This window comes from Trichosurus vulpecula, chromosome 5 (genome assembly GCF_011100635.1).
Source record: "Trichosurus vulpecula isolate mTriVul1 chromosome 5, mTriVul1.pri, whole genome shotgun sequence".
In the NCBI taxonomy this organism is placed as follows: Eukaryota; Metazoa; Chordata; class Mammalia; order Diprotodontia; family Phalangeridae; genus Trichosurus; species Trichosurus vulpecula.
Window position 1 is genome coordinate 227,144,943 of NC_050577.1, and position 14,388 is coordinate 227,159,330.

The 14,388-nt window shown below is 38.0% G+C and overlaps 1 protein-coding gene across 2 annotated transcripts in view; it reads left to right on the top strand.

The window, feature by feature from the left end:
• The window catches only part of C5H12orf50 (chromosome 5 C12orf50 homolog), a 41,734-nt gene that overhangs the window by 12,475 nt on the left and 14,871 nt on the right, over nucleotides 1-14,388 (top strand). For both annotated transcript variants that reach the window (XM_036759385.1, XM_036759386.1), the window contains exons 4-7: nucleotides 7,385-7,462; nucleotides 7,550-7,660; nucleotides 9,910-10,020; nucleotides 13,425-13,535. In XM_036759385.1, coding sequence (XP_036615280.1) covers nucleotides 7,385-7,462; nucleotides 7,550-7,660; nucleotides 9,910-10,020; nucleotides 13,425-13,535 — 411 coding nt within the window. The remainder of the gene's footprint in view (nucleotides 1-7,384; nucleotides 7,463-7,549; nucleotides 7,661-9,909; nucleotides 10,021-13,424; nucleotides 13,536-14,388) is intronic.

Here is a 14,388-nt window from a genome sequence, read left to right on the forward strand (position 1 = left end):
TTCCCGCTCCACCCACACTCCCTAAGAAGGTAAGTAATTCAACATACTAACTATACTTCCCACCCTCCTATCCTGTCCCCCTTCATTCAATTTTCTTCCTTGACCCTGTCCCTTTTCAAAAGTGTTTGCTTTTAATTACTTCTTCCCCCTAACTGCCCTCCCTTCTATTGTCCCTCCTTTTTATCTCCTTCCCTCTGCTTTCATGTGGGGTAAGATACCCAATTGAGTGTGTATGTTTTTCCCTCCTCAAGTCAAATCTGATGAGAGCAAGTTTTACTCATTCCCCCTCACCTGCCTCCTCTTCCCTTCCAATAAACTGCTTTTTCTTGGCCACTTTAATGTGAGATAATTTACCCCATTCTATCTCTCCCTTTCTCCCTCTCTCAATATATTCCTCTCTCATTCCTTAATTTAATTTTATTTTTTTAGATATCATCCCTTCATCTGGAGCCCTGCTTCCCTCTGTTATTTCGTGGGTTCTGCAGCTCTAGAATTTGTTCAGAGCCACTTTTTACAGGTGTTTGGAGGGACCTGGGGGAGAGCTTAAGCAAGTCTCTGCTTTCCAGCCACCATCTTGGCTCCACCCCCTACTAGTTCTTACAGATATGCTTGTTTGAATATTTGAGTGGACCTCTGCCCACATTGATATAGGTAACTCCCCTCCATGGTGTCAATTGCAAAATGTCCAAACCTTTTCAGTATGTGTTGTTGGCCATATATCCTTCCCATAGCTTTAACATATCTCATTCACTGAGGATTTGCCCAAAATGCACTGGAGACCTCCTTCTAGGTTTTTTTTCTCATTTGATCCATTCCAGTTCAGCACTGAGTCTGTCTCCATGTTATTCGTCATCATGATTACTGTCTTTTATTCTTATATATTCCCTGGATATTTCTGTTCAATTTGCCCAAATGCACATTGTTGGTAATGTGCTGTAGCCTACTCCTTCCCTACCGATCTACCCTACTTCTCTACCTTTGGATCACTCATAATTTTTGTTCTATCTTAAATTGTTGTTTCCTAGGTTTCACAGCATGTGGTGATAATATGTCATCTCCAGAAGAATGTTAGTATTAAAAAGATGAGCTTTTGTTTCAGCTAGTAATGTTGAAAACATTGCCTCAATGCCCAAATGTAGGCCAGCTCAATTGTGCCTGGCTCCTTGTCCCTCCAGAGGATCTATCTGTATCACAGGACAGTAGGCATCCTTCATTTCTTTTTTCACTGTGGCTCATTAGCCCAGTAGTGCCTCTTGAGTAGTTATGGAGCTTATCTCTTCATTTTGATGGAATCAGTACTGTAATAGTTACAAATGAGTGCTTTTTTGGGAAGATATTGCTATCTAGGTTTGACAAGGACACTCTTTTTCCTTTGAACTCTGCCCTGGGCATCCTCCATTACAGGCAAAGAGCTTCTGGGCAGCAGGGAACTCTTGGTTTTTCTCCATTACTTGAAGTGGATGCTTATAAAATTTTGAACCAAATTATCACAGCAGTTTCATCTATCAAAGAATCTTGGGATGATCTTAATATAGGAATGAGAAATAACTCATTGGTGAAAAACTTTTGAGGCTACATTTTATTCTCCAAATTTTGATTTTAAAATAATAAACAAGAACTAGGAATTAGTATTCTTTATACTTTATACTTTTGTGACTGTGAAGATATGGCTTGTGAAAAATCATTTGTAGTAGCCTATGCGTTCCCTTCTTGTAAAATGTATATATATTGTTATACACATACATGTGTTTATAGAAATATACACATATGCACATGATTATATACATAGATATCCATCTATCTATCTATCTATCTATCTATCTATCTCCTAGATAAATCCAAAACAAATTAGCCCCTACGAATAGAGAGCTAACAGCTCACCTAAGGCAGGGCCAACTGGCTCAGGCCAGAAAAATGAAACAGGTTAAAACTTCCATGCCAGTTGTCATTAAGATCAGGCCTGTGAGTAACCATTGTACTTCCAGCCTGGACAAATTAGGAAAACATGTATATATACATGTATACATATGCATGCAACATAATTAGCATGTATGTATAAATATAAGTAAACACATGTATACATACATATACATGTGTGTGCAAATACATACATATGTTCACACACACTTTTGTGTGTATGTGTGTGTGTGTGTGTGTGTGTGTGTGTGTGTGTACAGGCGCCTTCCTATCTTGTCCAAGTTGGAAGTTCAATGGACACTCACAGGCCTGATCCCAATGCTTTAACCAGCTTTATTTTTCTGATCTGGGCTGGTTTAACTCTCTTTAGGTGTCCAGATAGCCCTATGCTTCCTAAGGCTAACCATATTTGTTTTGGACTTAGGACATCTAATTAGCTTTAGCTTTCCCGAAGCTCAGAACTCCCAAACTCCAGTGATCCACCAGCCTCAGACTATAGCAGGAATTTTAGGTGTACCATATATACCATGGCCAACAACCCTAGCTCACATTTTCATCAAAAATGCCCTCATATATATATATGTATATGTATATACATATATATATACATACACATGTATATATGTATATATATGTATGTGTGTGCATGTGTGTGTGTGTAGCTGACGTGTAAAAGGATTTTTTAAAGATGAGAAAATAGATGTAAATTGATGGACTTTTGATCACTTTTGTGTGTGTGTGAAATAATACTGTTCATGATTTTTTCTTAGTCATTTGATATGTTTCTCTCTTCCAGATATCTTAAAATCCAATTTCTTTTTTTTTTCTTTTTTTTTTTAATGCAATTTATTTATTTAACATATTTGGTTTTCAGCATTGATTTTCACAACAGTTTGAATTACAAATTTTCTCCCCATTTCTGCCCTCCCCCCCCCACTCCAAGATGGCGTATATTCTGGTTGCCCTGTTCCCCAGTCAGCCCTCCCCTCTATCACCCCCCTCCCCTCTCATCCCCTTTTCCCTTCCTTTCTTGTAGGGCAAGATAAATTTCTACGCCCCATTGCCTGTGTATCTTATTTTTTAGTTGCATACAAAAAGTTTTTTTGTTTTTGAACATCTGCTTTTAAAACTTTGAGTTCCAAATTCTCTCCCCTCTTCCCTCTCCACCCACCCTCCCTAAGAAGGTAAGTAATTCAACATACTAACTATACTTCCCACCCTCCTATCCTGTCCCCCTTCATTCAATTTTCTTCCTTGACCCTGTCCCTTTTCAAAAGTGTTTGCTTTTAATTACTTCTTCCCCCTAACTGCCCTCCCTTCTATTGTCCCCCCTTTTTATCTCCTTCCCTCTGCTTTCATGTGGGGTAAGATACCCAATTGAGTGTGTATGTTATTCCCTCCTCAAGTCAAATCTGATGAGAGCAAGTTTTACTCATTCCCCCTCACCTGCCTCCTCTTCCCTTCCAATAAACTGCTTTTTCTTGGCCACTTTAATGTGAGATAATTTACCCCATTCTATCTCTCCCTTTCTCCCTCTCTCAATATATTCCTCTCTCATTCCTTAATTTAATTTTATTTTTTTAGATATCATCCCTTCATCTGGAGCCCTGCTTCCCTCTGTTATTTCGTGGGTTCTGCAGCTCTAGAATTTGTTCAGAGCCACTTTTTACAGGTGTTTGGAGGGACCTGGGGGAGAGCTTAAGCAAGTCCCTGCTTTCCAGCCACCATCTTGGCTCCACCCCCTACTAGTTCTTATAGATATGCTTGTTTGAATATTTGAGTGGACCTGTGCCCACATTGATATAGGTAACTCCCCTCCATGGTGTCAATTGCAAAAAGTCCAAACCTTTTCAGTATGTGTTGTTGGCCATATATCCTTCCCATAGCTTTAACATATCTCATTCACTGAGGATTTGCCCAAAATGCACTGGAGACCTCCTTCTAGGTTTTTTTCTCATTTGATCCATTCCAGTTCAGCACTGAGTCTGTCTACATGTTATTCGTCATCATGATTACTGTCTTTTATTCTTATATATTCCCTGGATATTTCTGTTCAATTTCCCCAAATGCACATTGTTGGTAATGTGCTGTAGCCTACTCCTTCCCTACCGATCTACCCTACTTCTCTACCTTTGGATCACTCATAATTTTTGTTCTATCTTAAATTGTTGTTTCCTAGGTTTCACAGCATGTGGTGATAATATGTCATCTCCAGAAGAATGTTAGTATTAAAAAGATGAGCTTTTGTTTCAGCTAGTAATGTTGAAAACATTGCCTCAATGCCCAAATGTAGGCCAGCTCAATTGTGCCCGGCTCCTTGTCCCTCCAGAGTATCTATCTGTATCACAGGACAGTAGGTATCCTTCATTTCTTTTTTCACTGTGGCTCATTAGCCCAGTAGTGCCTCTTGAGTAGTTATGGAGCTTATCTCTTCATTTTGATGGAATCAGTACTGTAATACTTACAAATGAGTGCTTTTTTGGGAAGATATTGCTATCTAGGTTTGACAAGGACACTCTTTTTCCTTTGAACTCTGCCCTGGGCATCCTCCATTACAGGCAAAGAGCTTCTGGGCAGCAGGGAACTCTTGGTTTTTCTCCATTACTTGAAGTGGATGCTTATAAAATTTTGAACCAAATTATCACAGTAGTTTCATCTATCAAAGAATCTTGGGATGATCTTAATATAGGAATGAGAAATAACTCATTGGTGAAAAACTTTTGAGGCTACATTTTATTCTCCAAATTTTGATTTTAAAATAATAAACAAGAGTTAGGAATTAGTATTCTTTATACTTTATACTTTTGTGACTGTGAAGATATGGCTTGTGAAAAATCATTTGTAGTAGCCTATGCGTTCCCTTCTTGTAAAATGTATATATATTGTTATATACATACATGTGTTTATAGAAATATACACATATGCATATGATTATATACATAGATATCCATCTATCTATCTATCTATCTATCTATCTATCTATCTATCTATCTATCTCCTAGATAAATCCAAAACAAATTAGCCCCTAGGAATAGAGAGCTAACAGCTCACCTAAGGCAGGGCCAACTGGCTCAGGCCAGAAAAATGAAACAGGTTAAAACTTCCATGCCAGTTGTCATTAAGATCAGGCCTGTGAGTAACCATTGTACTTCCAGCCTGGACAAATTAGGAAAACATGTATATATACATGTATACATATGCATGCAACATAATTAGCATGTATGTATAAATATAAGTAAACACATGTATACATACATATACATGTGTGTGCAAATACATACATATGTTCACACACACTTTTGTGTGTGTGTGTGTGTGTGTGTGTGTGTGTGTGTGTGTGTGTGTGTACAGGCGCCTTCCTATCTTGTCCAAGTTGGAAGTTCAATGGACACTCACAGGCCTGATCCCAATGCTTTAACCAGCTTTATTTTTCTGATCTGGGCTGGTTTAACTCTCTTTAGGTGTCCAGATAGCCCTATGCTTCCTAAGGCTAACCATATTTGTTTTGGACTTAGGACATCTAATTAGCTTTAGCTTTCCTGAAGCTCAGAACTCCCAAACTCCAGTGATCCACCAGCCTCAGACTATAGCAGGAATTTTAGGTGTACCATATATACCATGGCCAACAACCCTAGCTCACATTTTCATCAAAAATGCCCTCATATATATATATATATATGTATATATGTATATGTATATATGTAGATATATATATATGTGTGTGTGTGTGTGTGCATGTGTGTGTGTGTAGCTGACGTGTAAAAGGATTTTTTAAAGATGAGAAAATAGACGTAAATTGATGGACTTTTGATCACTTTTGTGTGTGTGTGAAATAATACTGTTCATGATTTTTTCTTAGTCATTTGATATGTTTCTCTCTTCCAGATATCTCAAAATCCAATTTCTTAATGTATTCAAAATTGTGCAGTCTTTGAAAGAAATTTCTTCTCTGTACTTTGGCTTGCCTAGCTGTTTCCTCCCCTCTTTCTTCTCTTTTTCCCCCTCTGTCCTTCCTTTCACATCTTAGTGTCCAAATATATTTTTTCCATTGTCACTGGTAATGAAAGAGTTTTGTGCAGAAATGGTGACAATCTGTTTCGTGCTTCATCTGTTCTTTATCTTCCTTCCTGTTTCATCTCTAAGTGCTCTTGTCATTATCTGACATAGTTGGGTTTCATGTAAAGTTTTCTGCAAACTCATTTTTTTCCACTGCTCTTTTATGTTTTGGAAAGTGGTACTTCTTTATAATCTTCCACCATACACTTACCTAAATTTTGAAAATGGGTTTGTGTGCTAAATCAGTATTACCCTTTGCTGTCAAGTATTGCTGTTTGGGAAGATTGAGTGTTTGCTAGCGTATATGATTTCTGGACTCTTTGGCCTCTCTGCTTTGGAGACTGCTTTACACAAATTAAACCTCCCTAGGAAATGTTGCTTATATAGCTTATTACATTTAGACACATGAATTACACATACACATATACATGTATATGTTTAATTTTATTTATATGTTATAAAATATGTGTCAATATATATTTATATGCACATATGTGTGTATATAAATATTTAAAGGGCATTTTGTGTGTGTATATTTCACATATATACTGCATATAACATATTATGTAAATACCTACATACACATATAATACCCCTTAAACAACATCACAGTAAAGGCTATCTATGTGTTTGTGCATAGAGACAGTTTTATAAGCCTTCTAAATGTCAAGAGAGGAAAAAGCAAACAAAAACCTCTCTTCAAACTCTTCCCCCTACTCATTGGTTTATCCACCATTCTTCCATTTATTGAATGGCAGCAAGGAGAAGGGGCATACATTGTATGTACATGAGGGGAACTAATGATTCTTGTTAGGATCACACTAATGAGTACAAACTAGTCAATCACTATAGGAGGGGACCCCAGCTTTACCACTACCTACATTGCCATATAAGCACATGCGAAACCACAGTGTTTGTGTTTAGGGATATGTAGGATCATTCTGTACTTTTTCCACCTAGCCCCTTTAAAAGAAAAACTGTGCCAGATGAATGGATGGATGAATGGATGAATAGATAGGCAGATGGATAGATGCAGAAAGTCCTTATGAAGTATCAAGTAGGAATAGATATGTGGATATGGTCAAAAGAAAGCCCTACTCCACCCTACAAAGGATAGCAGGAGAGGGAAGTATTGGGCTTAATGTATGTAATTGGTGGTTTTTTTTCTTCTGGATCATCCTTTATTCTTCCTTCAGCATGGCAAACATGAACGTTTCCCTGGATGCAAATTCATTGATTTTGTTTTACTCTGAAATAATTTCTTTTCATTTTAAATTAGTTTAAAAATCGAAAGGAATCATCTCACAGTAAGAATAACAGCTGTGATTTTTTTTCTTTCTAATTTGTAATAGAATTTCTCATAGACTTTGTATATGGGAGACAATTTACCTTTGAAAAATATATCCTGCAGATGCTTCTAGTTTGTGGACAAAGACTCCAGAGGAAATCGAAGAAGAAAGGGCGATAAAGGAAATGTGCTATAAGTCTGGTAAGCATTTTGGTGATGGTGTGGGGTTTTTTCTAGTTCTGTGCATGAGCACTATACTAACCATTATTTTCCTTATGGGGAGATTAGGCGAATACTACAGATTTCACACTCCTCCAGACATTTCAGCAGAAAGCATAACTTCAACAGTGGAAAAAGAGTTAGCAAAACCCTTGGAAAATGGCAATGAATTGCAAGAAGGTAAGCCATTAAATGACAGCACCTCAAAGTGATGCTTAGGAGATATCTAGTGCTATGGCCTGAATTACTTATTTAGTGAGACACACACACAAGGACAGTCTTTTTTGTTTGTTTGTTTGGTTTTGAGCTAGCTCTGTGATTTCATTTATGGAGGTAAGGTCCAAAGCATAAATTCCCTCCACTGATGCTGATAATTAGATTCTTAAAAAGTTGTTTGGGACACTGGAAGGCTAAATTACTTACCCACCATTTCACAGACCACAGTGTCAGAGGCAGGAATTCAGTCCGGGTTTTCCTGACTGCAAGGCCAACTCTCTATCCACCACATTACTCTATCTCAGGTCAGAGTTTAAATGGGGAATAAATCCACTCAAAGTGGACAATGGTTTTATCCTGTGTCCTAAATTTAATACGAGAAGCTTTCATGAAACGTAATTATGCCTTCCCACGTGTGCAGAATGAATAGATGAGGATTTCTACAAACCTTATTTTGCAATGATTTTGCAGATTTTTTGCTGTTAACATTTTATCTTACAATAGCAGGGGTAAAAATAGATGAATATTTTTCTTATTGAATTGATAAGCTAATTGAAAGCCAGAAAGGTTCAATGATTTGTATACAATTACAGAAGAAGGTCAGTGGCTGAAGTCAGTATTGGGCTTTTATGTCCTGGGACTCATTCTCCTCCAATTCCTCCTTCTTTTCTTCTGTAATTAATGAACAGAACTAGAGTCTGCACTTGGGAGGCCAGATGGGAATGTTCTCTTTTCTTGAAAAGAAGAAATGTATGTTTAACCTCAATGTGTATAGAATTGATTATGTTAGAGTTGTCTGATATATCAGCTAGAAACAGGAAAACACAGTGAAAGTCGATGGACTCAACGAAACTTCACATTCTCGCCCCTAGGATGAGCTTTAAAACCAGTTTTGCAGCAGTAGCAGGGATTTGTGTCAAACAGACCCAGCAGGGAAAGCCACCAGGGCCAAGGTGGGTAGGGGTAGGGAAACGGCCCCCCACGCATGTGGTTAATCCACAGAGCAGACAATCTGCCTGTCCTTTATCGAGCAATAACTGTATCACTTGGTATACACTTTAGCATTCTGGCAGCAGATGGATGCACTCTTAACATCCCATGGCAGGTGCAGCACAAGTTCTGAGGCTTTTAAAGGTCCCTTTGACCTATCCTCCTCCTACGCATTGACCCCTCAGTAACATGGGTCCATGAAGTATCTTTATGATATCCTCAGTGTAGGGGAACTCCTCAGGTGTGAACTCAGTCCACCAACACAGATCACACCCTAGTGTTTGACTTAAGAGTTAAGTCCTAGGGAGCTTCCTGAGGTACAAAAAGGTTGGGTGACTTTTACCCAATGTCACACAGAGGGAGAGAATGGAAAGTGTACTGGCTTTGGAGCCAGTTGGATCTGGGTTTGAATCTCACCTCTGACACAATCTGTGTGACCTTGGGCAAGTCACTTGACTTCCCTCAATTTCATTTTCCTCTTCCCCATAAGAAGCTCCCTTCAAGTTGTGCATTTATAATCCTAAATTTTCCATGTAGCTAATAAGTGTCAGAGGTGGGATTTGAACCCAGGTATTCCTGACTCTAAGCCAGGTACTCTGCTGTTTCAGTCATGAAAGAGAAAAAAATGGTGGGATAAGATGGGGAGGTGATTATAAAAGCCTTTTTGATTGATTTATACCATGATTTTAACATGAATTTACTAAAGAATGAAATGATAATAAGAGGATATATGAGAAAGTGAGGCAGTCACTTCATTTCTTCAAGAGCAGTCAATAATAATACATAGCAGCAACTTTTGCTAAATCTGATACTTCTGAATAGGAGTCAAACCAGAAAATATTTGTAAATGCCTTTAAAGTCATGGTATTTAAAAACATTCAAACACAATTGAAAGTAATTTCTATTTCATGTCCAATGGAGAAGAAATAGTTTAAAAATGTCAAATTGCCAATTCATTTTTGAATTGATCAGATAAGAAAATAGTCTCATTTTCCTCTTTACTGATTAAATTGTGAAACTGCTTTAAAAAGTCATGCACTTTATTGTTCATGAAATTACTGTGCAAACAATACTTGTCTTAGATCGTGCCAGAGTCTTGCTTTCTTTTCATAAGCATCTCATAAATGTGCTAATTTTGTAACACAGTTCCTGTGGTGATCTGCACTTTAGAAACGTAGCTATTGATATGTCAACTCCCCACCCCGCTTTTTGTGCCATTTTAGGGGATGGTCTTACAGTTCCAACGAAGTTCAATATATTTGAAAGACAAGGTGAGATAAAAGCATCATTGGATGGAAAACCAAGAACCGACCTTGCTGCTTTTGAAAATGGAGGTGACTTTATACAACATTTTCTTGTATTTATTACTAGTTATATTTGATAATGCACAGATCACCAGACATATTCTTCTGAATGCACATGTTAAGCTGTCTCATAATTATAAAATGACATTCTTTGATCAATCCTATTTTTTTCATGTGACTGTTCTCTTTAAAGAGAATGATTTCCATAACAATAGAAACAGTATTTTTTTTTAAAATGAATGGTTGGTGAATATGCTAGTTGCTATGAAAAGGTGCTTCTATTTGGGCCTATGCAAGACAAATGGCTTATTCATGCATGTTATTTTCTTTGTCTCAGGCTATTTCTTAATCTCCGTATTTATCTTCAGTGATTGAATTGTTCATATTTAATTTAATGACAAACTGCCATCTAATGTGCTAGATTTAAAAAATGATGTAGTCCCTGCTTTTAAGCACCCTATATTCTAATAAGGGAGACAGGATATGTACAAATATAAGTATGAGAGAAGGTGGGATGTGTCATAAGTAAAGGAGAGCTTCAAATACAGTGTTCTGGTAATTACTTTTACTAGCAACACTGTTGCTCCTCAGGTATTTTGGATGAGATCCTTCAAGGATGCATCTGAAAGCAATACACTTTAGGTCACTAGTTTTCAAACTTTTGTTTAAACCAAAAGGACAAGGAAGAATGAGAAAGATAGGTAAAGGGTAGAGGAAGAAGAGGAGAGAGAAGCAGAGAGAGGCAGAACTGGTTTCAAGCCAAGCACTGAAAATAAAAACTCATTATTTAGGTATTATGTCAGTGATGCTTTTTCACAGTGCTGCTCCTTTATTATCTCCTGGCCTTCTTTCTGTTTGGGTACCTTCAAGTTCCAAGCTAATTGATTTGCTCCCTCCTTTAATTTTTCCCTATGTCATTGACAGAGAATTGAAAAGAGCAACCAGTGGCTGGTTACGCCTAGGGAAATGACACAGGGATCACACTGTGAGAATTCCTTTCAGAATGGATGAAGTAACTAAGGTTGTTGTTTATAGCCTGGAGAGTGGGAGACTCGGGAAGGACATGTTAGTTGACATCTCCAAAGCACTGCCGTATAGAAGAGGGATTTGATTTATTGTAATTCCAGGGGACAGATCTAGGACTATAAGGTAGAAGTTAGTGATGAGGGTGAAGGCAGAGAGTGAGAGAGATTTCAGCTCAACATAAGGAAAAGCTTACTAATAATTCATGCAGTCTGAAAATGGAATAGGTTGACTTGTGAGGGGGTAAATTTCTTATCCCTTGCAAATATTTTAACAAAGTCCAGAAAAATTTTAGTAGGGTTACCAAAGAAGTGTTTTATATTTAGAGAAAGGATTGGAAGTAGGTGACCTTTAAGAGCCTTGTCAACTCTGTGATTGGTAGAGTGGGCATTGTCTATATGAGATAGTAGAGTACGGTGAATTGATTTAAAGAATATGGTTTCTAATCCCAGCTCAGCCATTTTGCTTCCTTTGTGACTATAGGAGCAATTCATTTCACCTGTTGGGGCCTCAGTGCCTTTATCTGTAAGATGAAGAGATTGAGCCAGAGGCCTTCTTATGTCACTTCAAGTTCTAAATCTATGATCCTATGATCATAGTGGAACTGGGGAAGTGCCCTTGCTTCAGTAACTGGTTTTGATTCTCTGAGAAGCCAGATGGTTACAAAGAACAAACCAGACCGGGTCAACAAGTTGTAGTATTATTTTGCTAAGTCAGTCTGGTTTCTTAATTGTCAAAAATCTGTCAAATAACAAGAATTTATTAAGCACCTACTACACACTAAATTCCAGGGCAACAAAGGAAAAGGTGAAAGAGTCCTTGCCCTCAAGAAACTTCCATTCTATGTTCCTTTAAATCCACCATGCTCTATTGTCTCATTCTACAGGGGGAGACATCACAACCTATATCATAGGTACATAGGTACATAACACACGAAATCAAAACGTGCTTGCTTTGGGGGCAGGAGGGAACACATCAGTAGCTGGTAGGGACCCAGAAAGGCCTCATACAGAAGGTGATGGTGCTTGAGCTTAATACACCAGGCATGAAGGGCTGCTAGCATAAAAGCACAGAGATAGGAGTTGGAAGGGCCTGTTTGGCTGAGGTATAGAGTGTGTGAGGGGCATAATATGTAAGGAGGCTGGGAAGGCAGGATGGGACCAGATTGTGAAGAACTTGAGATGTCACATAGAAGAGTTGGTATTTTTTTCCTAGAAGACCATATGAAGTCAGAGTTTCTTGAACATTAATGGTGACAGGGTCAGATTTGTGATTGGATGGCTTTGTGGAGGGTAGATTGGAGTGGGGAGAGAAGAGCCAGATAGGTCAGTTAAAAGTCCTTTTCCAAAGTCCAGGTGACAGATGACAGAGGGCTTAAAATAGGATGTGCAGAAGGGAACATACAAGAAATATTATGAATAAAGAAAGAAGATTTGGCAACTGATTGGATATGTGGGATGAGTGAGAGTAAAGAGTTGAAGATGTCACCATTTGCCTACCTGAATGACTAGAAGGATGGTGGTACCCTTGACAGAAACAGAAAATTCAGAAGGTGGTTGAGATTGATAAGCTGTGAGCTTAGGGTGTTTGAGAGAATATCAAAAAGGTTCAGAACTTCAGTACTCTAAATGAACAGATCCTTTCTTCTCAGAAATGTATGTTGGAGTATTTTCTGAGTGCCACATTTTAAAAACGGCATTCGCAACATGGATCATGTCCTGAACTGGGCAACTGAGGTCTGGAAATATGGGACATTTAGTTGGGAAAAGATAAGACTTAAGGACGACATGATATTATTTTTGTATCTTTAAAAGGCTGTCATATGAAAGAGATGGATTAATAATTATTCCACGTAGCTAGCTCCAGAAGGCAGAATTAGAAGTTGCTGAGTCGTTTTAATCGTGTCCGACTCTTTGTGACCCCATTTGGGGTTTTCTTGGCAAAGATACTGGGGTAGTTTGCCATTTCCTTCTCCAGTTCAATTTATAGATAAGAAACTGAGGCAAACAGGGTCTTATGTGACTTGCCCAGGGTCACACAGCTAGTAAGCATCTGTAGCTGGATTTGAACTTCAGGAAGATGAATCTTCCTTATTACCATAACAGTGCTCAATCCACTGTGCCATCTAGTTGTACCCCCCACCTAGAATTAGAAGTAATGGGAAGTTGGAGGAATGCATATTTCACTTCAGCATAACAAGAATTTTTTAATAATCTGACCTATTTTAAAAAATGTGCTGTCTTGTGACATTATAACTCAACTTCCCAATCACTAGAAATATCTATCAAGCAAGAGGCTGGAAGACCTTCAACTGGAGCTGATGTTGAGGGGATTTCTGAATTGGGTGGGAGTTGAGAGAAGATTCCTTCTCACGCTCATCATCACTAAGATTTTGTGTTCCTCTAATGCAGGGGGTGACTGTTATGTACCGCAAAGGATCATATTTCTCGGAGTGGATGAAAGTGAAGCTTTAACTGAAGAGAACGAATTCATCATGTCAAAAGGTTCAAACAGTAGTAAAGGTAAGAAATCTTTGTGATTCGTATCATTAATTTTGTTTCATTTATAATTGGTTTGGGCACATATAATAAGAGCCTATTATCATATATTACAGACTTAATAACCCAACACAAATCCAAAGTCTAATTCCTTTTTTCTTTCATTCATTAAAAGAAAAAATCTAATTGTATTTCCATAGAAAGTTTCAATTAGAGAGATAGGATTGCCTTCTTGTCCCTTTTTAACCCTTTAATTAGAGGAATATAGTGTGGAAATGATTAGGAACTCAAAATGCCTCCTTTGAACAGTTCTTTGTTTTTTGCTTTGACACTTATATTTTACTGAGTACTCTAAAGGAAGGGAAAGGTCCCTAAGTCTTTTCACCCCAGCTGCAAGAAGCTACTATCTTAGCCACTAAGAGAGAGATTTTTCCCCTCTTTTCTCCCTGAATACTACCTAGTGATATCTAATTCTTTGTAATACCAATGTCTGAAACATTTTCTATTTGGGGTCAGAAAAAAATGGAAGTGAACTTACTGAAAAACCTGCATCATTCATATGAAAAGTAAAATTTCACTAAAAGATAAGGAAATTTTGAGATAAATGTTGTAGTCCGTCAAGGGAAGTATTATATAAGTATAGATGGAGAGAGGTAGATTGGTGGGTAGATATTCATTCAGTCAGACTAATGTTGGTCTCTGTCCCCCAAGGAACTTACATTTTAATGGGAGATGACAACATATAAAAGGGAACTGAAGGGGGGGTGGTGGAGGGGCAAAAGAAAAACGTGGATGAAAATGAAGGTACTAGAGTGGAGGCATGGTGGACAAAGTTCTAGGGAGAGAGACGTCAGTAGAGCAGCCTGGAGAGAAATGG